General features: G+C 41.9%; 1 protein-coding gene across 2 annotated transcripts in view; it reads right to left on the bottom strand.

Annotated features, from left to right (window-relative positions):
• Positions 1-1,892: 1,892 nt before the first annotated feature.
• The window catches only part of Atrn (attractin), a 127,955-nt gene continuing 107,308 nt past the window's right edge, over positions 1,893-22,539 (bottom strand). The window contains exons 25-29 of one of the 2 annotated variants that reach the window (XM_036183778.1): positions 16,477-16,538; positions 10,944-11,022; positions 8,428-8,535; positions 6,244-6,362; positions 1,893-2,585 (exon numbers count right to left, since the gene is read on the bottom strand). In XM_036183778.1, the coding sequence (XP_036039671.1) occupies positions 2,330-2,585; positions 6,244-6,362; positions 8,428-8,535; positions 10,944-11,022; positions 16,477-16,538 (624 nt within the window). In that variant the 3' untranslated portion in view covers positions 1,893-2,329. The remainder of the gene's footprint in view (positions 2,586-6,243; positions 6,363-8,427; positions 8,536-10,943; positions 11,023-16,476; positions 16,539-22,539) is intronic. The other variant, XM_036183777.1, reaches the window with a different exon arrangement.

The following is a 22,539-nucleotide window of genomic DNA, read 5'->3' as shown; positions in this document are numbered from 1 at the left end:
TCTTGGTAACTGGCTCTGAGCTGAGCTCATCTTCCCTGCCATTCCCTTCTGCTTCAAGCCTGAAGGGAGCTGTTGGCTACAAAGGAGATGCAGGTGAAGATGGCTGTTTCTCCATTACTGGAGCAGAATTAAATGCCATTTGCTTCTTCCTTTTCAAAGAATAAACAATATCTCTAAGGGGGAAAAAACATAAGCAGGTACATGGGTGCCACGGTACATATTATTTCAAGGTGTGGGACTAACATAGAAGCAACTTCTTTGGCCAAAGAAATTTGGTCCTTTGAGCAAAGCAGGGGAAATTTCCTTGTAGGACAACCCCCAGTGGGACTTCCCGCTTTCTTTCTTTCTTCCTTTCCTTTCCTTTCCTTTCCTCTCCTTTTTCTTTTCTTTTCTTTCTTTCTTTCTTTCTTTCTTTCCTTCCTTCCTTCCTTCCTTCCTTCCTTCCTTCCTTCCTTCCTTCCTTCCTTTTTTTTTTTTGGCCAAAATTCCCTAGGGTCATTGTGGAGACTAAGGGCTCAGCCACTGCAGATGCTTATAGGTGCTGGGTTTTGTAGGGATGTGGGGCGCTCCTAACCACATAGGGAATGAGATTAGGATCTTTTCTGGAACTTTCTGTCCTTTAATAATTATGTGAAAAAACAGTGTGAGTCTTACAGCAGTGTCTTGTGCATCCATGTTTTATGATTCAGCTTGGAAATATCTCTCCAGCAGTGTCTTGGTGGGAATGGGGTTAGTGCTGGCCTTAGAGAAACACCCCCGCTCTCAGCACTACATTTAAAGGTGAAATGCTGCAGCTTTTGTTCTTTTGAGTGTTAACTTCTCCAAATTCATAAATTTGAGCATTGTTGCCTAGAGGTCTATTCTAGTTAGGTAATAGCAGAATCACAGGGTATGTAGCAGAAGAAAGGTGTGAGGCTGCTGCATAATGCTGGAATACTGAGCACCATAAGTGGGGAAATGCAATGTCCAGGCCGGATCCTGGGGCACAGAGTAGAGGACTATTCACCCCTCATTTGTGGTATTTTCTGTTTGGAAGAGGGTCTTGTCCTTCCCCTTCTCCCCATGTGCTTTTCACCCTCTTTATCATTCACTTCCTCCACACAGCCACCAGATGGGTCTGAGAGAAGGCTGGGCCAATCCCTACTTGGGAGAAAGAGAACCAGCCCCCTTTCAGGTTCTGAGCAGATGCTGCCCCAATGCAAGGCGTCACCCCTCTTCTAGTGTTTACTCCATCAACCTGTGGATAACCCACAGGCTCAGAGGGAGGGGCTGCAGGAAGACAGAGCCAAGTGTCCCACACTCAGTGCTCTTTTCTGCTCAAAGAGGCACATGACATGAGTGAGTGCATTCTGTGGTGCCTGGCAGAAGGAACCCAGGGCTGACCAAGCATTAGGCTGGGTGGCTGGAGGGTCACTCAGTCCTATTGCTAGTCTCTATTAAATGTTTCTTGGGATGAGACTCCTTTGCTGGCTGCAAATTAGACTTTAGAAAAAGAACAAATCGCAATGGTAGTCACTTAAATTTTACAAGAATGTAGGAATATAATCATGTAAAAACTTAGGTTTACCAACTTTCCAACTGCTAGATCTATTTAAAGTCTAGGCACTTAGTGTGTGTGTATGTTTGTGTGCGCGTGTATATGTGTGTGTGTGCACATGTGCTAGAGAGTGAGAGGAAGAGAAGGAAAGAATGAATTAAAATTAATCAAGTTGCTATAGAGAGTTATCTATCACATTTGTTTATATTCTAACACAATTGACCTTAACATTTAAAATAGCCCCCTTTGCTGGGCCTGATGGTGCACGTCTTTAATCCCAGCACTTGTGAGGCAGAGGCAGGCGGATCTCTATGAATTCAGTCCAGCCTGATCTACATAGTGAGTTCCAGGCCAGCTAGGGCTACCCAATGAGACCCTGTCTCCAAAAAACAAAACAAAACAAGGCCCCCATCGATTATACTTTGATATGACTTCCAAAGAGACAGACCATTATTAGTTCTCAACTAGAAACAAGCTACTTCCTGGAAGAGAGTAAAAGCACATCTTATGAAAAGACGCAGGCTTCAGATGAGAACAATTCATCTGAGGAGTGTCGGAAAGACCATGCTGGAGAGTTGTTGACAGAGGTCAGCACTTTTGCAGTTGAGACTCCAAGAGGAGCTTCCACAAAGGACCTCAGCATCACTTTGAGCTCTCACTGGTTCTATGCTGGTCTCCACTCATGAGCAGAGCAGCTCATTCCTGGACTTGTAACGAAATGATTTCCTATGCAAAAGTAAAAGGTTAGATGCTGGACATAGACAGGATGAACCATCAAAACAGTTTGTATGATCATGCACATGAGGTGGATACTTCAAGGGTTTCCAGTCTTCTGCTCGGCACCTGCTTCCTGCCTGCACCCTCCCCTGTGATGCTTGGCAGACCACATGCCCCTCTGTGAGGGAAGAGTCCCTGGCCCAGATTCAGATGCAGGTTCCAGGCTGTGCAGGGGGTTGCTGCTTCCGGTTTCTTACTGCTCCTGACTTCTCTTTGTACACTATAGGCATCTGTTGAGAAATGTCCACCAGGGCACTGGCCACAGCAAGACCTTGGAAGAACCCACAAGAAGGGACACATGTCATGAAGGAGCTTACTTTAAAAAAAATTCAAATCCTTTTACATTTCCATGGTGAAAGATAAAGGAAGGTATTCATGGGAGTCTCTCCATTTCACCTCCCCTTCTCCATCTGGGTAATGCTTTCAGCTCCATGTTCTTGCAGAGGTCATTCATGGATGCTTAACTACTCATTTTTCTCTCCTCAGAGCAGAGGCAAGTGGATGAGAGTGCAGCCACACTCGGAGTGAGCACCTCTCCTACCTGCTTCCACAAGGCAGCGATGAAAACAGCACTACTCCAGTAAGAGGGCTGGCTCAGCACAAGCCCCTAACACGTGTGTGTGTGTGTGTGTGTGTGTGTGTGTGTGTGTGTGTGTATGTGTGTGCCATGCTGCACATGTAAAGTAGAGGACAACCTTTACAAGTTGGTTCTCTCCTTTCACCTTGTGAATTCTGGGGATCTAGCTCAGGCTTGTGAAGACTGGAATGAGTTCACCATTCAGCATGACTTGTCTTGTATCTACCATGGGCTGTGCTCAATACAGTGTCCTGGGCTAGGTTTTGGAATGAGCAAGGTTCTTTACCTCTCATGTGGGAGTTTCCTTATGTGTGAAATTGGGATGGGGTAAGAGCATCACAAAGCTTGTGTTTGGAGTCAAACAGCAAACTGATGTAATGCTGCAGGGCACACAGCAACTACCAGAACCATTACCATTTACTCTCACAAACACTCCCAGTGCCTCTACTGGCTTGTCCATTTTGCATTGATACAATAAACTTGGCATTTAGCAGAGAAATCAGCATTTCGGGTGTGGTGGTTTAAAATAAAATGATCCCCAAAGGGAGTGGCACTAGGAGGAGGTGTGGTCTTATTGGAGGAGGTGTGGTCTTGTTGGAGTGGGTGTGGTCTTATTGGAGTGGGTGTGGTCTTATTGGAGGAGGTGTGGTCTTATTGGAGTGGGTGTGGTCTTGTTGGAGTGGGTGTGGTCTTATTGGAGTGGGTGTGGTCTTGTTGGAGTGGGTGTGGTCTGGCGGAGGAAGTGTGTCACTGCGGAGGTGGGCTTTAAGGTCTCATATAGGCTCAAGATACCACTGAGTGTCTTAGACCATTTCCTGTTGCCTGCAAGATGTAGGACTCTCAGCTACTTCTCCAGCACCATGTCTGCCTGTATGCCACCATGTCTTACCATAATTGATAATGGATTGAACCTCTGAACTGAAAGGGAGCCACCCCAATGAAATGCTTTCCTTTTAAGAGTTGCTGTGGTCATGGTGTCTCTCACAGCAATAGAGACCTTAACTAAGACAGCACAGAAGTTGGAATCCCAACACTGGAGGAAGTGGCTAGCCCATACTCAGTACTCTGACAAAGGCTGCTTTAATGAGCAAAGGAGTAAGTTTGTTAATCCACTCTATTAGTCCTGTAAAGGAAGGAGGCAGGGACCAGTGTCTGGTAAACAGTGAGGAACGCACACTAGTAATAACTGTTAGGACAAAGGCATATCCAGGTGTTCTGCAAGTACATAGAAAGGGACCATTAAAAAGAAGATATGGGTAGTGGCAGAGCACTTGCTTAGCATGTACCAAGCCCTGAATTTGATCCCCAGAAAAGATTTTAAAAAGTCATGGGAATAGGGGTTCAGCATGATGACACATGTTTGCAATCCCCCAGTACTGGAGAGACTGAGGCAAGGGGATTAAGTTTGGGGCTAATTTGTGCTGCCTCATTAAAAAAAAGTACAGGAGGACTGGCATGGATAACCTTCCTAATGGGATGGGTCTCAAGAAGTGAGGAGGGCTTCGTGAGGGTTTCCAGAGGATGGAAGCATTATGTAAAGGATGAAAGAGAAAAGGTCACAGACCTGTTGTGCCTCTATGCCCACCAAAGGCCTTGTCTTTATGAAGCACCCACCAGTATTTGCTGAACTGGGTGAGAGCAGGAGACACTGCCCAGACTGCCCGATCATAGAATGGCTCTGTCCTCAGTAAGGCTAACTCAGAGGCTCAATGCCTGGAGATGCCAAGGGAAGATGAAGACAGTAAACCCTGACTTCATCATACCTAAGGCTTCCCTTCTGAGGACATCATGAATTCCTTCTAGTCTGCCAGGGAACTGGAGGCCCTTCTGGAGGGCTCATGAAGGGAACACAGAGTTCAGGGCTGGACAAGTATAAAAGTATACTTCCCTACTAAAGTCAAGGTTGTTCTGGCCAAGGCAATTCTGAGCCCCTAGCACCAACTGAATATGGTCTAAAATGTTCACATTGCTTGAGGCATTCCTATGCAAAACTTCATAATCAAGATACCCCCAAACTGCATTCCATACTGCCTTTGTGTTCAAAGTAAGAACTTTGCTTTTGGGACAGGTTCCCACTTTGTGGCCCTGGCTGCTCTGGACCTCACTATGTAGCAATCTTCCTATCTCTGCCTCCAGCTTTAAGACAGGGTTTATATAAATTAATGATTTACATGTTTGATGGAAAAGTATAAAAGATATTGGTAAAATATGCAGTAAGCTATAAAAATATAAATAATTGTAATGAAAAAAGAATAAATGGTAGATTTAGCAACACCCAAAAAGGAAGAAAAATCCCAATGTATAAAAAAGTATATGGTAAAAAATAATTTCTCTTTCCTATTCCTGCCCCAAGTCAGTACTAGTACCTATTTCCTGAAGAGATGCTATTTTAGGAAGAACATGCTGAAGAATAAATGTTTGTAATAAGATGTGTCCATAGCTGCGGGTGCAGCTTGGTTAGCAGAGTTTTTGCCTAGCATGCCTGAGGCCTTGGCTTTGATCCTCAGTGCCTAATAAACATGGAGTGGTGGTACATCTCAGCACCAGGGAGGTGGATGCAGGATGACCAGACAAAGTCATCCTTGGCTACAGAGTTTAAAAACAGTCCAGGTTTCTCCCCTCCCAAAGCCTATATAATTATTTACATTAAATTGCCAGAAAGGGCGGGGGAAAGAATGATAATTGGTCTGGATTAGCCCAGTAGAACTATAATTTAAAAAATGTACTTTATGTTGTTATAATACTTCTTTATGCCTCATATTCAAAACAGTAAAGAGCTGGGCATGGTGGGTAGTACTCTGGAGGCTGAGGTAGGAGGATGACTATGAGTCTGAGGGCATCCGGGGCTATGTCATGAGTTCTAGTCCAGCTTGGGCTGCATAGCAAGACCTTAAGCAACTTGTAGAGCATGCCTAGAAATATCTACTTGGGCAGCACAAACTCTGAGGACATGGTTGGAAGCCAGGGGCATGAAGATGATTAGGGGGATATAAAGGAGAAGAAAGTCCACATTTAAGGTAAGAACAAGGGTTTGTTTGTTTGTTTGTTTGTTTTAAGAAAAGGCAGGGAGCAGTAGAGCTAAGGGATCAGAAATACTGGGTGCAGAAGGAGATGTGGTCTGGAGCATGAGTGCTGAGAAAGCTATGTACTCTGAGAAGGGTCCTGAACTTCCACCCCAGGACAGAAATGTCAGTGTTCAGAACACAGTTTAGGGACTATGGGATTATCTCACCAAAGCTCTCTGCCAGAGACAGCACTACTGGGCAGTGCCCACACTCAGGTTCCTCTCCAGGAAGAAGTGTCTGAGGCTTAGCTCCTTCACAGACCCATGTTGGTCACTGCCTCCATCTACTCACCTGACTGACCAGGAGGAGGGATTCCTCCCAGTCCTCGAGGGAGTCTCACAAAAACAGAGAGGACTGCAGCCTTGTTACCAAAGCAGGGCTCCAGGGCAATGGGCTTGGGAACAGTCTGGAGGAAGAAAACAAAGAAGTACCTTCACTGACCCCACACTTCAGAGTCAGGCGCCTATAAGGTCAACAATTTTGGCTTTGAGAGGTTTCCATAGCACTGTCCAAAGCCCACATGAGTGCCAGGGAAAGGCCCAGGTCAGCAGGCTCTCTCTAGGTCGCTGGGGTGGCAGTGTGTCTGGTCATCTGTCAGACAGTTCTTCACACTTGGCACAAACAGAGGCCTTGATGTTAAGGAGACAGTTGTCTGTTTTATAGTCAAGTTTATTCCATGCTCATCTTTCACCCACTGAGTAACAGTCTGCTGGGTCTAAGAGCTTGTGAAAGGTAGACAGCTCACCAAATGAATTCCTCATCTACTTATTGGATGCTTCCGCTCTGGAAAATTTATTCATTTTCTGTTGCAGACTTTATTTTTTAAAAAGAATTTTACAGGCTTGAGAGATGGCTTTGATATTCTTATGAGATTCATTCTCTCTCTCTGACCCTATCTAGGGGCTTCATGCATGCTGCATGATTAACCCTTCATAATGAAAAAAAAGTAATGAAAAAAAAAAGTAAAATGGAAGTGTGTTTTAGCTACCTTTCTCTATCTCTAGACTGTTTTTTAATGTTGCAAAACTGAAAAACTGGAATTCTGAACTACTTATTAAACAACTTTCTAGCAGTTACTATTTTATTTTGTCTCAATGTATTTGATTAGTCTTGATACTTTGCATAAATTGAATGATATAGCATCTTTCACTTAACATAATTTCTTAAGGCTTATCCATGTTGTGGCACGTATTAGACTTTTCTTCCTTTTAAAGGATAAATAATTTCTAGTAGCAATACATTACACTTTGCTTATCTACTAGTCCACTGACAGGTACTTGACTGCTTTTTCTTTCTGGCAATTATGAATGTGCTGTCATAAATACTGGTACACAAAGAATCCCCTGTATTACATTTTTGTCATACAAAATATTGTTTGGTAGCCCAGACTGGCCTTGAATTTACAGTGATTCTCCTGAATCTGCACTCCACATGCTGGAATTACAGGAATGCACCACCTACCCAGTCTATAATTTTCCAGTGGCTACAACATTTTATAGTTTACCAACAGTGCATAAAGATTCCACCTTCAAAACGCTGTGATGTGTGGTGTGTGCAAGTGCATGTGTATGTGTTTACATATGCAGGTATGCATGCACATGTGTGCATGGAGGTCTTTCTCAGTTCTTCAATTTACTTACTGAGGCAAGATTTGTTGCTGAACCTCACATTCCCCAACTCCAGCTAGTCCAGCCAGCCAGCTGGCCTGGGGTCCTGTCCCTGCCCCGAGTACTGTCACCACACCTGCATGGCTTTTACTTCAGTTCTGGGGCTCTGAACGCCATTCCTCATATTTATCTGGCAAGTACTTTATCCACTGTGTCATTTCCTCAGCCCTGGAAGTGGTCCAAAAAAAATACTGGGGGTTTGCCGGTTGTGGTGGCACACGCCTTTAATCCCAGCACTTGGGAGGCTGATGGCACTCTGAATTCAAGGCCAGCTTAGTCTTTATATAGTGAGATGCTGTCTCAAAAACCAAACAACAAAACCAAATCCAAAGTGTGTGTGTGTGTGGGGGGGGAATTAACAGTAACTTAAGTGTTGTTTGTTCCCCCCGACTCCCCGCTTTAACACGGGTTCTCACTCTGTAGCCCTGGCTGTTCTGAAGTGATATACAGACCACGCTAGCCTAGAACTCACAGAGATCTGCCTACATCTGCCTCCTAGGTGCCACCACCCCTAGTCCAATTTAGACATTTTCAAATAAGAACTTTTCAGTATTATGCTAGAGAAGACTGAAAGAAGAACAAGCATGATTTCCATGTTACAATCTCCTGAACATGACTGACTGAAGACATGGACCAACACCCTGAAAAGGAGAGCAGAGTCCCTCACAACCTGGTGCTTCAGCCAACTGTTAAAGACAGAAGGATGGCAAGAGTAATGTGTCGGAGCACTTGCTCTCTCTGGGGTGCCAGACTCAGGCCTGAGTTTTGAAAAGCTGTTGTATGGACTTTTGAACCACTTCTCACCTTTATACTTCCCCCAATAAGATCAGGAGGCTCTTCATCTGTTTCCAAGGCAACATTTACAGAAGCAAAGGGGCGGCTGGCCATCTGTTGCATCTCCCGAAGAAGTTGCTAATGAATAATATATTATATATTAATATGCTGAGTACTGAGATTTTATTAGTCAATACTAGACATTAAAGATGCTGCACTCACCCTGATTCAAACTGATCAGATGCAAAGTGTTGCTTCTGTGACAGCTAAGGAAAACTGGATATGACTAGGCACCAGGTAGCAAAAGGTATTAAATTCTGTTAGACGTGGTAACACTACTGCCTTTTTATAAAAAGTCCTTACCAATAGAGATACAAGCTAAAATCATGGCGGCTATAATGCTATGGTGTCTGCTGGCTGAATATATAAAAGGACAGAAACTTACCTCTTTATAGCTCTGTTACTAAAGTCAGTCTAGTTTATTTTGTGTCAAAACCTGAACCAGCCATTCCCAGAGCAATGACAACAATAAAATGTGCCCCGTTACATGGGTGATAGGATGTGAGACTACTCTCCCCTGAGAGAGATCTAAGATGAAAACATAAATAAATGTGGAATCACAGAATAGAACAAGCTCTGGATTTAGGGAGGGTTGGATATGTTAAGAGAGGTGTTCCAAGTATCAAGGCTTCACTTTCTTCTTTAAATGTGCTTTGTGTGTTGGTTTATAAGACAGGGTCTCATGTAGCCAAATAGCCCAGGCTGGCCTCAAACTCACTGGAGGACCTTGAACTTCTTACATTCCTACCTCATGGCTTGAAATGTGTTTTCATGTTGGGTCAGATACTACAGCATATGCCTCAAATATGGAAGTGGGCACCCCTATATCATCAATAATATGAGAGCTCTTCTGAGGTTATGCCATAGAAGACAAACCGACCTTGCTTCAAACCATCTTATAGGAGGCAGGGTTCTGAGGCTGCATAGATCATTGTTCTGCTCTAGAAGGGAATTTTTATGTTAACAATTTTCTTAAAACCCAGCAATAGATTCTTACTGTTACATCCTAGGGGCTGTTCCTGTGGAGGGAATCAGTCATACCTTACATCCTAATACCGTCACTAATCTGCTGACCCCTCCCTTAAAAACATCCATAAATATAAGGAATTGCCTGTGTTCTGTGAGATGCTGCTCAATATTCTATCCCAGCCTCCTTGAATTTTTAAAGAGCCTCACTGATGACCTCATCTATCTCAGCACATCTCTTTACTGAACCTGGAAAGAATCTCCATTTACTCAGCAAACCTACAGCAAACCTTGCCTGGGTTCTGTAATACTCTAGGTACAGGGTCACAGGAAGACAGTTGCTACCCTACAGCAACTCCTATTCTAAAACCTTTGCCAAGAGGGCAGGGGCAAGGTGAATGAGAGAACTTCCAGCAGAGCCTGGGATGCAGCAAGAATGCAAAACAGCATCCCGACTGGGATCAAGTCATGACTGACCTTGTATAATTAGAATGGTCAGATTCAAAGTTATATTAGAAAAAACCGAGAGGGTGTTCTTTTTCTAGTATTCTTTCTTATGATGTTGCAAATATTTTCCAGTTGGTTGTTACTTTCTATATTATCTATTTATTTAGTTTCATATACTTAAGTATTATTCTGTATACAGACAAATCTCTACTATACTGCCTCGATGACTCATATGAAAATAATTTTGTTACTTTGCAACAGTAACAAAACTGCTTTTTTGTTCTTACTTTTAGTGTATAGTCTCCTGTGGGTTGCCTGGCTCATTCAGTCAGCAAAACATGAGCTTCTTAAGCGTACAGTCTAGAACATGTGGAACAAAGTTAAGTGTTTCTGGAAACCGTGTTTAGGAACATGGGCTGTGAAGGCAGAGGCTCTGGTTAAAGTTCAGTTCGGCTTCTCAGTACCTATGTGGTAATGGGTAAGTTACTTGACCTCCCTGAGCTTCATGGTGACACTTACCTCATAGGGTTGAGATGAAGATTAGAGGAGCTAGTCGAAGGAAAACCACCTGCAACAGAGCCTGGGACTTAGAGGTGCTCAAACATCTAGATAAGGTGTCTACTGGGACCAACTCTAGTACTTAATCACACTGAATGATGCTAGCTCGAGCTATAGTTTGGCTTTGCATCCTCTTGCCCCAAGACCCACGGGTTAAAAGCTTTGTCCCTAGCTTTATGCTATTAGAGGGTGGTGAGACCAGAACCAAGGGTCTCTGGTTCATGCTAGGCAAGTGCTCCATCACTGAGGTGAACCTGTCCCTTCACTCATATTCTTATGAAAGGCTCTTAGAAGATGGCTAAATCAGCAGTGGCTGTGGCAGAATCAATGACACTGAATGCAACACTAATTGAAATCTACTGACGGCATACAGCAGAATCATACAATGCAGATGAAGCGGCATGCTTCTGATATGAAGATTATTATATCAGTAAACAGGTAGAAGTGATTGCCTGGAAAGAAGGGAAGGAAATGAGCTGTCATGGGAGTTATTATCTTTATCCATGTGGGCTTACCTCTCTCCGCCTGGACGCCCAACAGCTCTGCTTGATCTTCCAAACCACCGCAGCCACCAGCAACAGAGAGAGGAAACAGCTGTGGGGAAGGAGCACGTTGTGCATCAGCTCCACACACCTGGCTCCAAAGGGAACAATCCAACTCCAAGCTCCTAGCTAGTACTGCATGTGACAGACTTGCCACAGGAAGTGGAGTGTGAGAAAACACTGGCTAACTGAGCCAAGCTTCCAGTCCTGACTTCTGGAAGGTGTTACTAAGCCTTGACTTCTCACTAAGCTTCCCAGAAGGGCCAACCACAGCTTTCCCCAAATAAGAAAAGCAATTCTAACATAAATTATAACAGGTAATAATTTAATGTAAGCAAGTAATTTAATAAATGTGGTAAACTAAAACAGAATGAGAAAAATAAGTTTCAATTAATAATCAACTTTTCATAAGAGGTAAGCAGAAGAAATTTAAGTATAGTAATTAATCTATCTTCTGTAATTATATATGCATATGTGGTGTAAACACTGATTATCAACTTGACAGGATCTAGCATCACACAGGAGACAAACGTCTGACATGTCTATGAGAGGATTTCTACACTGAGCTAATTGAGTATCGATAATCCACTCTAAATGTGGGCAGCACCATTCTATGTGCTGGGGTCCCAGACTGAATAAAAAGAAGAAAGTGAGCTGAAGAGCAACATTCATCTCTCTTGCTTTCTGACTGAGAAGACAGCAGTGTGACAGCAGTGTGACGGCCGTGAGCTCACACCATGACTCCCAGGCTATGAAGGGGCTGGGTTCCCTAGACTACTGCGAACCCAAATAAACCCCTTCCCTTCAACTGCTCCTTGTCAAGTACGCAGTTGAGCTACTGAAAAGAAAGTAATAACTCTGTGCATGTGTGTGTATTAATTATTTTTCTTTCTAAAGATCATGTCTTGCTATGTAGCCCAGGTAGCTTGGAATCTGTGATCTCTCATCTCAGATTCCTGAATGCTAGGGTGTGCCACCAAGCCTAGCAATATATGCATTTACCAATAAAATAAACGTAAAATGATCAAATCTAAGCCAACAACTTCCTTAGTATTAGGAGGAAAAACTTCTAGTTGTCTAATATTGTAAAAAATTTTAGTTTTCTTTCCTCTGTAAACCAAGTGTTGAATGGGAAAAGCTACTATGGTACCAGAGGCAATGACTTACTTCTGGTTAGAAGAAGGGTAAGTCTACCAAACAAAGCGTGAGACCTAGCTGTGTTATGAAATGTGTCCCTGACATCTGTGTATTAGAGGCTTGGTCCCCAGAGCAGAAGAGCTCAGAGGGGGGCTTTAGGGATATGACTGGGATGTGGGCATTTTTATCAGTGGATTTCTAGCTACTGATTGATTTGTATTTTAGTGGCTTTTGGGAGGTAGCGTCTGTTTGGATGAAGCAAGCCCCTGGAGGTGTAGGACTGGAAGGTGTACTCTGTCTCATGTTTCTCCTTACCACTGTGAGGGAGCTGCCTTTCTGAACCACATGACCCTCACCATGGTGGGTCTCATCTTGGGTCCAAGATGACAGAACAAATGGCTCTGGACTGAAACCTCTGGCACTGTGAGCCAGAAGAAATTGTTCTCCTTTTAAAGTGCTTCCCAAGGTATTCTGTCACAGCGAAGGAAAGCTCACACACCACCATTGTGGTGGTATTGTGTTCCCCAAAGTATTGTGCACCCTAATAAATTTATCTGGGGTCAAAGAACAGAACAGCCACTAGATACAGAGGCTAGAAAATGGTGGCACACACGCCTTTAATCCTAGCATTCCAGAGACAGAAATCCCTCTGGATCTGTGAGTTCAAGGCCACATTGGAAACAGCCAGGCTTGGTGACTTTAATCCAAAGAAGTGAGCCTTTAATCCCAGGGAGTGAAGGCAAAAACAGAAATATATATAAGGTGTGAAGACCAGAAACTAGAAGCATTTGGCTGGTTAAGCTTTCAGACTTTTGAGCAGCAGTTCAGCTGAGACCCATTCGGATGAGGACCCAGAGGCTTCCAGCCTGAGGAAACAGGGTCAGCTGAGGCACTGGCAAGGTGAGGTGGCTGTGGCTTGTTCTGCTTCTCTGATCTTCCAGCATTCACCCCAATACCTGGCCTCAGGTTTGATTTTATTAATAAGAACTTTTAAGATTCCTGCTACACATCATTACAATAAATACTTTTAAAATAAGCATTAAAAAAACCTTACTGCAATTTGTTATTAATATATATTTAAAATCGACACAATAATTGTACATATTTATGTGGTTGGTACAAGTGTGTAAGTTGTGATAATCAGATCAGGGTAACTGTTACATCCATTATTTCAGGCCTGCAGCATTCCTGTGTATTGGAAATAGTAAAAATCCTCTCTACTAGTTGATCTGAGTAATCAGCTAATTGTCCTCAGCCACAATTATCCTACTGTGATATATATATATATTATATCCTATAATACCGTGCATTAAAGGATTCTCCTCACATCAAACTTCACCCTGGTTCCCATTAACCGCTTGCTTTCTATCCCTTCTTCCGCTCTTGAGTTTTGATAATTACTACTTGTGGTCTGAATAAGAATGATCTCATAAATTCCTATTTCGAATATCTGGTCCCCAGTTGGTGGAACTGTTTGGGAAGGATTAGGAAGTGCAGCCTTGATGGAGAAGGTGTGTCACTAGGAGTGGAAATCTCCTGCCTCAGCTTCCAGAGTGGCTAGTATTATATACATGCAATACCATGTTTAGCTAGTTATTCTCCACTTCCTTCAAAAAACATTTGCGTGCATGTGCGCGTGCGTGCGTGCGTGCGTGCGTGCGTGCGTGCGTGCGTGTGTGTGTGTGTGTGTGTGTGTTGTGAATATGTGCATGGTGACTGTTCGTGTAAGTATGGGTACATCTATGTGGAGGTCTGAGGACAACCTTGGCTGTCAGTCCTAATCTTTCACCTTGTTTAAGATCAGGTCTCCTGTTGTTTGACACTACATGCATAGGTCAGATGGTCCATGAGTTTCCTGGGCTTCTCCTGTTTCCACCTTTCAGTGTGTGCTGCTGCACCTGACTTCCAGCAGGTTTTGGGAACCTGAGGTCAGTTCCTCACACCTGCATGGTAACACTCTGTCCACTGAGTCATCTCACTAGTGGTCTCTGCTTTGAGACCAACCTTTGCTTCGACATTTAAGTGAGAGCATTCAGTATTTACTTCACTGTTACCTCCCTCCATTTACATCACTGCAAATGTACAGTTAGTGTAAAGAATGAAAATAAACCCCACTCAAGGAATAGAGATGATAATACCAGCCTTCCAAATATTAGAAACAAGAAGGAACTCCACATCTAAACTCCAGCAGGGAATTATTTCTAGCCTAATACTTTGTACTCACACTCTTTATCAAAGTGCATGGGTAAGGGGCTGGAGAGATGGCTCAGTGGTTAAGAATGCTTGCTGGGCAAGTATGAGTTTGGATCCCAGCATCTGCACAAAAAGCTGGGGTATGGGCATGCGCATTGCCCTGTGGGGAGCAGACACAGGAGGACTGAAGGGGTGTGCAGGCCTTGTCTCAAAAAAACAAAACAAAAACCCCAAAACAAGCAAGCAAGCAAATAAACGAAAAACAAAACAAAATTTGTGAGAGTAAAAATGAAGATATTTTCAGTTATAAAAGCTCACACAAAGTTACCTATGTATCTTTCTGCAGAAACTTCTGAGAGAAAAAGTTCCAGTAGAAGGAAGGAATACATGGAAGGACTATGGCGTGGGAGTTGGAGACACACTTTAAGACAAGATCACTGTGTTGGTTTGAATGAGAATGGTTCCCATAGGCTCCCATATTTGAACGTTTGGTCCCTAATTGGTACAATTGTTTGGGAAGGATAGGGGAGTGTGGCCTTATTGGTGGAGTTGTGTTATTAGGAGTGGGCTTTGATGTTTCAAAAGCCCATGTCGGAGCTGGAGAGATGGCTCAGAGGTTAAGAGCACCGACTGCTCTTCTTGAGGTCCTGAGTTCAATTCCCAGCAACCAAATGGTGGCTCACAACCATCTGTAGTGAGATTTGGTGCCTTCTTCTGTATACATAATAAACAAACAAATAAAGCCCATGTCATTCCCAGTTAGCTCTTTCTCTCTGCCTTATGCGTGTGTCAGATGTAAGTTCTTAGCTCCTGCTCCAAAGCCATCCCTGCCTGCCTCCCTTTGCTGTGCTCCCTGCCATAATGGTCATGGGGTCTAACCTGGAACTGTGACCCCAATTAAATGCTTTCTTTTATAAGCTGCCTATCATGGTGCTTTGTCATATGCAATAAAAGTAATTAGGACAATGACAATGACACGGTGGGCCTTAGAGACTAGTACATTTAAGGACAGGAGGCTGGAACATTCTGGGGTGGGACTCCCCAAGAGAGCCTAAAGCCAAGAGACAACCATCATGGAAGATCTTTGTTTTGTCAGATTACAGGTATAACTCTGGAGTAGACTCATAGGGGAAAAAAAACAATAGTAAAGAAAAGTATTACATTTAGGATAAGCAAAGGGTGACCCTTTTCATCTAAAAAATTAGCAAGAAGAATCATAAGTCAATTCAGGATTTTATGGTTGGCCAAAGCATTGTGATGTAACTATTAAATGAATGGAAGGGAATTGTGTGTGTGCCTGGTGTATGTACCTGATGTGTGTGTGTGTGTGTGTGTGTGTGTGTGTGATGAGAAAGGCAGTGTAGAGAACACCAAAAAATAACTGAGTTGGCTGGGGCATGGTGGCACACACTGAATCCCAGTACTTGGGAGACAGAGGCAGAAGGATTTCTGTGATTTCAAGGCCAGCCTCTTCTCCACAGAGTTCCAGGGCAGTTGGGACTACTATAAAGAGAGACCCTGTTTCAAAACAAAACAAAAAACTGAGTTAAAAACTCAAGACTTAGTGTAAATGTAAAAACTAAAACACTAGATCAATTTCTGTTTGGGGGAGGATACAGAAAGTGAGGTCGACTCTCACTGCTTCTCTTACAAGTGCTCTTTATAAGCATTGCAACAATTTATTATTCTCAGAAAAATAAAGTATTAACAAGAAAACTATAAAAATACAGGAGTTTAAAACTAAGACTTGGGTTGGGGGTTTAGCTCAGTGGTAGAGCGCTTGTCTAGCAAGCGCAAGGCCCTGGGTTCAATTCAGCTCAAAAAAAAAAAAAAAAGACTTACCTTTCATAATGGAGTCATCAGAACCATCTCCCAATTAAGACAGACCACATATGTAGCTCACAGCAGTGACCATTACTAATACTGCTTTAGTCCAAGCTTTACCCCAGAGAACTAAATTACACAACACAACACACACACACACACACACACACACACCCCAGTTACACACAAATTGTCTTCCATTCATTTAATAGTTATATCACAATGCTTTAATCAGGTCAGATTAAATTTACATTATTGTGAGTACTTTGAAGCTTTGCAGGCACACATACAAAGTAAGCTAGAATTAAGGGGCTGTTTCCAAGGAATAAGTAGTTAGTATGAGAGGAATTACCTGAAGAAAGTCACGAAGAACTGTACCAGGTCCATAAAATTGCTGTGCTGGGAGAAGGCAATCTGTGGCAGAAAACAGCAGTATAAAGTTACATAGGCTAGAAAATGGCACCACTGACCCAGCCTCTGCTGCTTTCTAACAAAAGGGTCTCAGCTACAGGCTATAACCTGAACCAATAGGTTATCATTTCTAATTTAGCAACTTTACTATAAATTAACAGGCTTTAGTACCAAGAATATTAAAGATTCCTAATGTATTTCAACACTAAGGAGCAAAAGAGGCAACATTATTTTATGGGGAAGAAAAACATTGCAAATTAAACTAAGGCATAATGCTTTCTAAACCACTGGCTATATTGGTGGATAGATTATCAACTGTTTATCTCAGAACTAATTAAATACGGCAGCTGTAACTTTATATTCACACACTAATACCTACTACTGGGCTGATGTCACCGACTTCATAGTACCAGAGCTCTTATTGGTAAGATAATGGTATAGCTGAGATCCTTTATCTAAAATGTTTGAGACTGCCAAGCAGTGGTGGCACACACTTTTAATCCTAGCTCCTGGGAGGCAGTGGTAGTCAGATCTCTGTGAGTTTAAGGTCAGCCAGGGTTACACAATGAGGTCCTAACTTGAAAAAAAAAAAAAAATGCTTGGGACTAGTAAGTTCCAGATTTCAGGGTTCTTTTTTGATATTTGCCTAGACTTTTTCAGTAATTGAACATCCTTATTTCAAAAACTTGGTTCATATAATTTAATTTTATTAGAGATAGGATCTCAAAAGCTCAGCGTGCCCACGAGCTCACAATTCTGCCACAAGCCTCCCAGTGTTGAAATTATAGGCTCACATCATCATGCCTGTCTGGCTGAAATGTTTTAAGCAAGAGTTTTAGACTAGATGTGTTCAATACATGTTCAAATGAAATAATAACTACGTAGATGGTAACTTTTTACTACAGATGGTAAGTAGGATAACAATTGGGAAGCTGAACCAGCAAGTGGTTGGTTCAGCAAGTAAAATGGAACCCATGGTGGAGAACTGTGATCCAGTGGCTTCTGTTCCTCCAACACACATATCAGAAACACACATGAATATAAAATAATAACAAATTAAACAAAAAAAAAAATTTTTTTTTTTTTTTTGGTTTTTCGAGACAGGGTTTCTCTGTGTAGCTTTGAAGCCTGTCCTGGAACTTACTCTGTTGCCCAGGCTGGCCTCAAACTCACAGAGATCCGCCTGCCTCTGCCTCCCGAGTGCTGGGATTATAGGTGTGCGCCACCACCACCCAGCAAATTAAACAATATTTTATCTATTTATTTATTTTAAGATTTATTTATTTTATTATGTATACAGAAAAGGTGTCAGATCTCATTACAGGTGGTTGTGAGCCACCATGTGGTTGCTGGGAATTGAACTCAGGACCTCTGAAGAGCAGTTGGTGCTCTTAACCTCTGAGCCATCTCTCCAGCCCTAAACAAAATTTTAAACAAAATAAAGTTGTTGTTGTGGAATATTTGTTTAACTAGGCAAAGATGTGCTACTTTTGTTTATGCTGCATTTAATTATGTAAAGATGTGTTGCTGTTTCTCCTTGTCAGCCGAAGGCACCTGATTGGTCTAATAAAAAGCTGAACAGCCAGTAGCTCGGCAGCAGATGGATAGGCGGGGCTGGCAGGCCGAGAGAGTAAGTAGGAGAAAGAGAAGAGAATGAAAGGAGAGAAAGAGGGAAGAAGGCAGCCGCAAGCCAGCAGACACAGAGTAGGACATACAGAATGAAAGATAAAAAGCCCTGAGGCAAAATGTAGATGAAGAGAAATAGGTTAAAATAAGTTATAAGAGCTAGTGGAACAAGCATAAGATAAGGCCAAGCATTTGTAATAAGAAGTCTCCATGTCATGATTTGGGAGCTGGTTGGTGACCCAAAAGAAAGGCAGCTACATTTGGTGCCCAATGTGGGGCCCAAATTTCCACACAGGATCTGAGAAAGCTGAAAAACAAATATTAAAAAATGGATACAGCTCCTTTAAGAGGCTGTGCCATACAGCTAGCACTGAGCAGCCAGCATGTTAAGTGGAAATAGCAAGCTAAATAAAAATGTCTGACAGTGTGAGTACAGCTACCTAGAGCTGGAGCAGTTTGAACAGCTCTCAGAATCAGAATACAGCTCTTGGCCGGGCTTGAGGGATGTAAAGCTTGGTTCTCCGGGAACCAAGCAGGGTGAAGCAAGTAGCCAGCACAAAGCCATTTAGCAGTTTAAAGTTTGGCTCATGCAATCAGAAAAGGCTAGAGACACACAGTAAAGACACATCCAAATGGAAAAAAGCCTCTAAACAAGTTACAGAGTGTTTAAAAATGTACATAGGCTTTGGAAAGAAAAGAGGATGGGTAGAGACAGTCATTAAAAAAAAAGTAAAAAAGTAAGTAGTTTAAAAATAATAAAGTCTTTAAAGAGAGAATCAAGTAATATAAAGGGAAAAGGCCATATAAAAATGGGAAATAAGCAGGGAGTCTGGATCCTGTATGGTTGAGTTGACTTTGAATTTTTTGAAGTTAATGAGCAAATGACAGCTACTGAGAGACATAGGATTATAAAAAAAAAACAAAAAAACAAACAAAAAAAAAACCAGCCTAGATACTTTAGGAATGTCTTAACTTTAAAATGGAATTCAAAGAATGTATTGCATTGGAGAATAGGAAGCAAAAGACTGGATTCCTTCAAGGTTAACAGAGATCAGATTTGATCAGGGAAGACCTTCTGAAAATCTTGGCTACAGACATAAAGAAATAAAGCAAGAAAAACTACAAGACAAGGGACATATATACTAATTCCTTTGCATGGGAACTGTTCTGAGACTGGACAAATGTTATAATTAGTTTTTCCAGGACTTGATCATTATCTCAATTTTCTCAGGGTTCCCTAAAGATGCTGTTGCCCTCAAACAACAGGAAGCAGTCTAGAGAACACAACACCCACACTCCCAAGAGATGGGATGGGTAGTTTTTGGTCATTCAGTGACTTATGGATGTTTGTCATCTTAAGGGGGATATAAGAATATAGGATAAAAAGACAATGATTAACCTCACATATTTTACACTGGAATGGATTCTGATATATTGATACAAATTTAAAGTTTTTTTATACTGTATGTATGTTTCTACTCTTATTTGGGGCACTGTGCTATAGCTCATTTTAAAATGTAATGTATAATTAAATGCAGGTTAGTAGTTAGTCATCTATAACAATCAAACTTGTAGTTATGTTAGGCATGTTTTCAAGATAATACAGAGATATATTTTAGATAGATAGATGGTCTTCAAATATTTCAAAGACCTGGAGAATATGGCACTTAAAATATTTTGTTAACATAGGGCTTTTCATGACAGTGAGACATGTCTGCTCCTGGCAGCACCAATCTACTTCATAAAGGGATGATGGGTATCGAAGAACCTCCATATGGAGTTTGCTTTCAATGTGGCAAAACTAGCCATTAAGGCAAGAAACTGCCCTTGCCTCAATTGCTGACAGTATACTGTCCAAACTGGACATGCAGGACATAAAGAAAAATGACTGTTGAACTTTGCCCAAACAAGGTGGGACAGTCCTTCAAAATTCCTGCTTCATAGAAAAGTCTGCCAGATATTATAGGTTTATAGGCTGAAGATGGATGCCTCAATGTTTCAGAGGAATCTTGGGTGACTGTCCAGGCAGCCAGATGTCTCTGTCATTTCTATATTTTTGGTAATGGCTATAGCTTATAGGAAGTGGCTTGCATTGCACTCTCTATTTATTCATGTAATATTATAATCTAGAGTCTGATGGAGTTGAAGACTAGATATTTATAGTTTTCCTTAGAAATGAAAGAAGGTAAATTAGGTACAGAGCTAAATTTAGACATATCAAGATAGTATAGGTACTACAGTGATTTCTCGGGACTTGCCAAATGCCAAGGAACTGGATGTTGTAAATGTAATTCTTACTTGATCACTGTTCTTATTGTATGTAGTTTATTATGTTAAAGTTAAAATCTTTCCTTTTTATTTAGATAAAAGGGGGTAAGAACCTGCATGATCAGAGAAACGGCAACAAAGTGACCAGTGACCAGCTATTTCTGTCATTTAATTTTGGAAGTTGTTTGCTCTGCACTTCCTGTTTACTCAGGTAATATTATATTCTCAGGTCTTTGATGGAGTTGAAGACTAGCTAGTTATAGTCTTCCTTGTTAACAAATTCTGAAGAGAGACTTACAAAAGAGGTGTAAAGTGTGTAAGATTGAGAGACATAAAAAGATAGTTTTGGGTTGGAAATGTAAGTTAGGATAGAAAGTTAATTAGGTACAACACTTTGGACTCACAAAGATAGGATAGATAGTGGAGTATTTTCTCTGAATTTGTCAAATACTCATGGACTAGATGTTATTAATGCACTTATTGCCTGTGTATATTTATATGTAGTTATTGTACATATTGTTTTTCTATATTAGTTAGAACCTTTGCTTTTTATTTAGACAGAAAGGGGGAAATGTTGTGTGATATTCTGTTTGTGTTCTGACAAATAAAGCTTGCTTGGAGTCAGAGGGTGGAGCTAGCCACTAGTTAACCATAAAGGTCTAGAGGTCTGTATAGAGAGGAACAAGAAGTGATAAGGCAGGGTGGAGACAGGATCTCAGCCCTTTTTGGACTGGAAGAAGTGAAGTGGAAGGAAGCAATTGTGGCTACTGTCCTGCTTCTCTGATTTTTCAGGTTTTACCCCATATCTGACTCCTGGTTTTTATTGATAAAATTAATTAGATTTACACTTCAGCTAGTTGTAGTGGTGGTACATGCCAGTAATTTGAGCACTTGGGAGGTAAAGGCAGAAGGATCAAGCGTTTAAAGTTATCTTTGGCTTCATAGTTAGTTAGGGGTTAGCCTATGCTATCATGATTATCTTGTTGCCAAAAGATAGTTTAAAATGCTGGGGAAAAAAAGAACTAAATTCTGTTACTCTAAAGCTCTTGTGCCAACAAAGATGCATCCACCCCATATACATTTACAGAGTACCTATAACTACTCAATTCTATGTCAGGACATAGAATTTATCTTGAAGATACTGGAATATAAAATATAATAATTGCCTATAAGGAAGTATTTATATAATAAAGAACAGACAAGCATGTGGCTATGGGGAGCAAGTGCAGAGGAGTGGCTATGAAGGTATCTGAGGGCCATGAAGAGGATGATGCTTCCACATCCAATCCAGCCTGAACTACATGATGCAGGTGGGGCTACCTCTAACCAATACTGCCAACCACTGCCACAGAGGTCTTTTTGAAACACTGATCTATGTTCATTTCTTGACTTAAAATAATTCAGTGACTCTCAGGGTTATCAGGAGGCAGTTTACATTCCTTAGCTGAACCTTTAAGTCTCTTCATGATAGCTCTATCAGCTACCATTTTTTTCTTTTAATTTTTAGATATGCCCCCAAGCTTTCTCTTAACCTTCCTATGCAGCCTTTGACCCTCCTACCTCTACCTCTTGAGTGCTGGTATTACATGAGTGTGCTACTACTCTCAGTTTGTGCTGTGCCTGGGATAGTACCTAGGGCTTTCTGCATGCTAGGCAAGCATCCTTTCAACTGAGCTACACCCCAGCCTAGCTCTTAGCTTCTTGATCACATGTACTATCACTTCTGCTGAACTCTTATTTTGAAGCAATTGGCCATTCTCTCTTCCCAATACAAACATTCTCACTGCCCTATCTATGTTTCCTTAGGACTCAGTTCTGGTGTTACTTAGGGAATATGGGCCTTCTCTTCTCTTCCCACCCCCTTGTAACTTTGAGGAGCATGTGACACATCTCCAATACCTAACGCTGAAAGAGTACTGCTATCCTCTATGGCTGTTGCTCTGAATCAGAAAGGCTTCTGGCTGTAGAAATCAAATGGATGAGGCCTACTGTAGACAAAGATTCAATCATTCCAGCCAGGCGGTATTCCCAGATGGTGTGGATTGAGTAGAAAGACAGAGTTCTGATAAAATGATAGGGAGACTAAGAAAGTCACAGGGATTGCCCAACG

This window comes from Onychomys torridus, chromosome 4 (genome assembly GCF_903995425.1).
Source record: "Onychomys torridus chromosome 4, mOncTor1.1, whole genome shotgun sequence".
Lineage (NCBI taxonomy): Eukaryota > Metazoa > Chordata > Mammalia > Rodentia > Cricetidae > Onychomys > Onychomys torridus.
The sequence above is the reverse complement of the archived record's forward strand: the minus strand, read 5'-3'. Positions and strand labels throughout refer to the sequence as shown.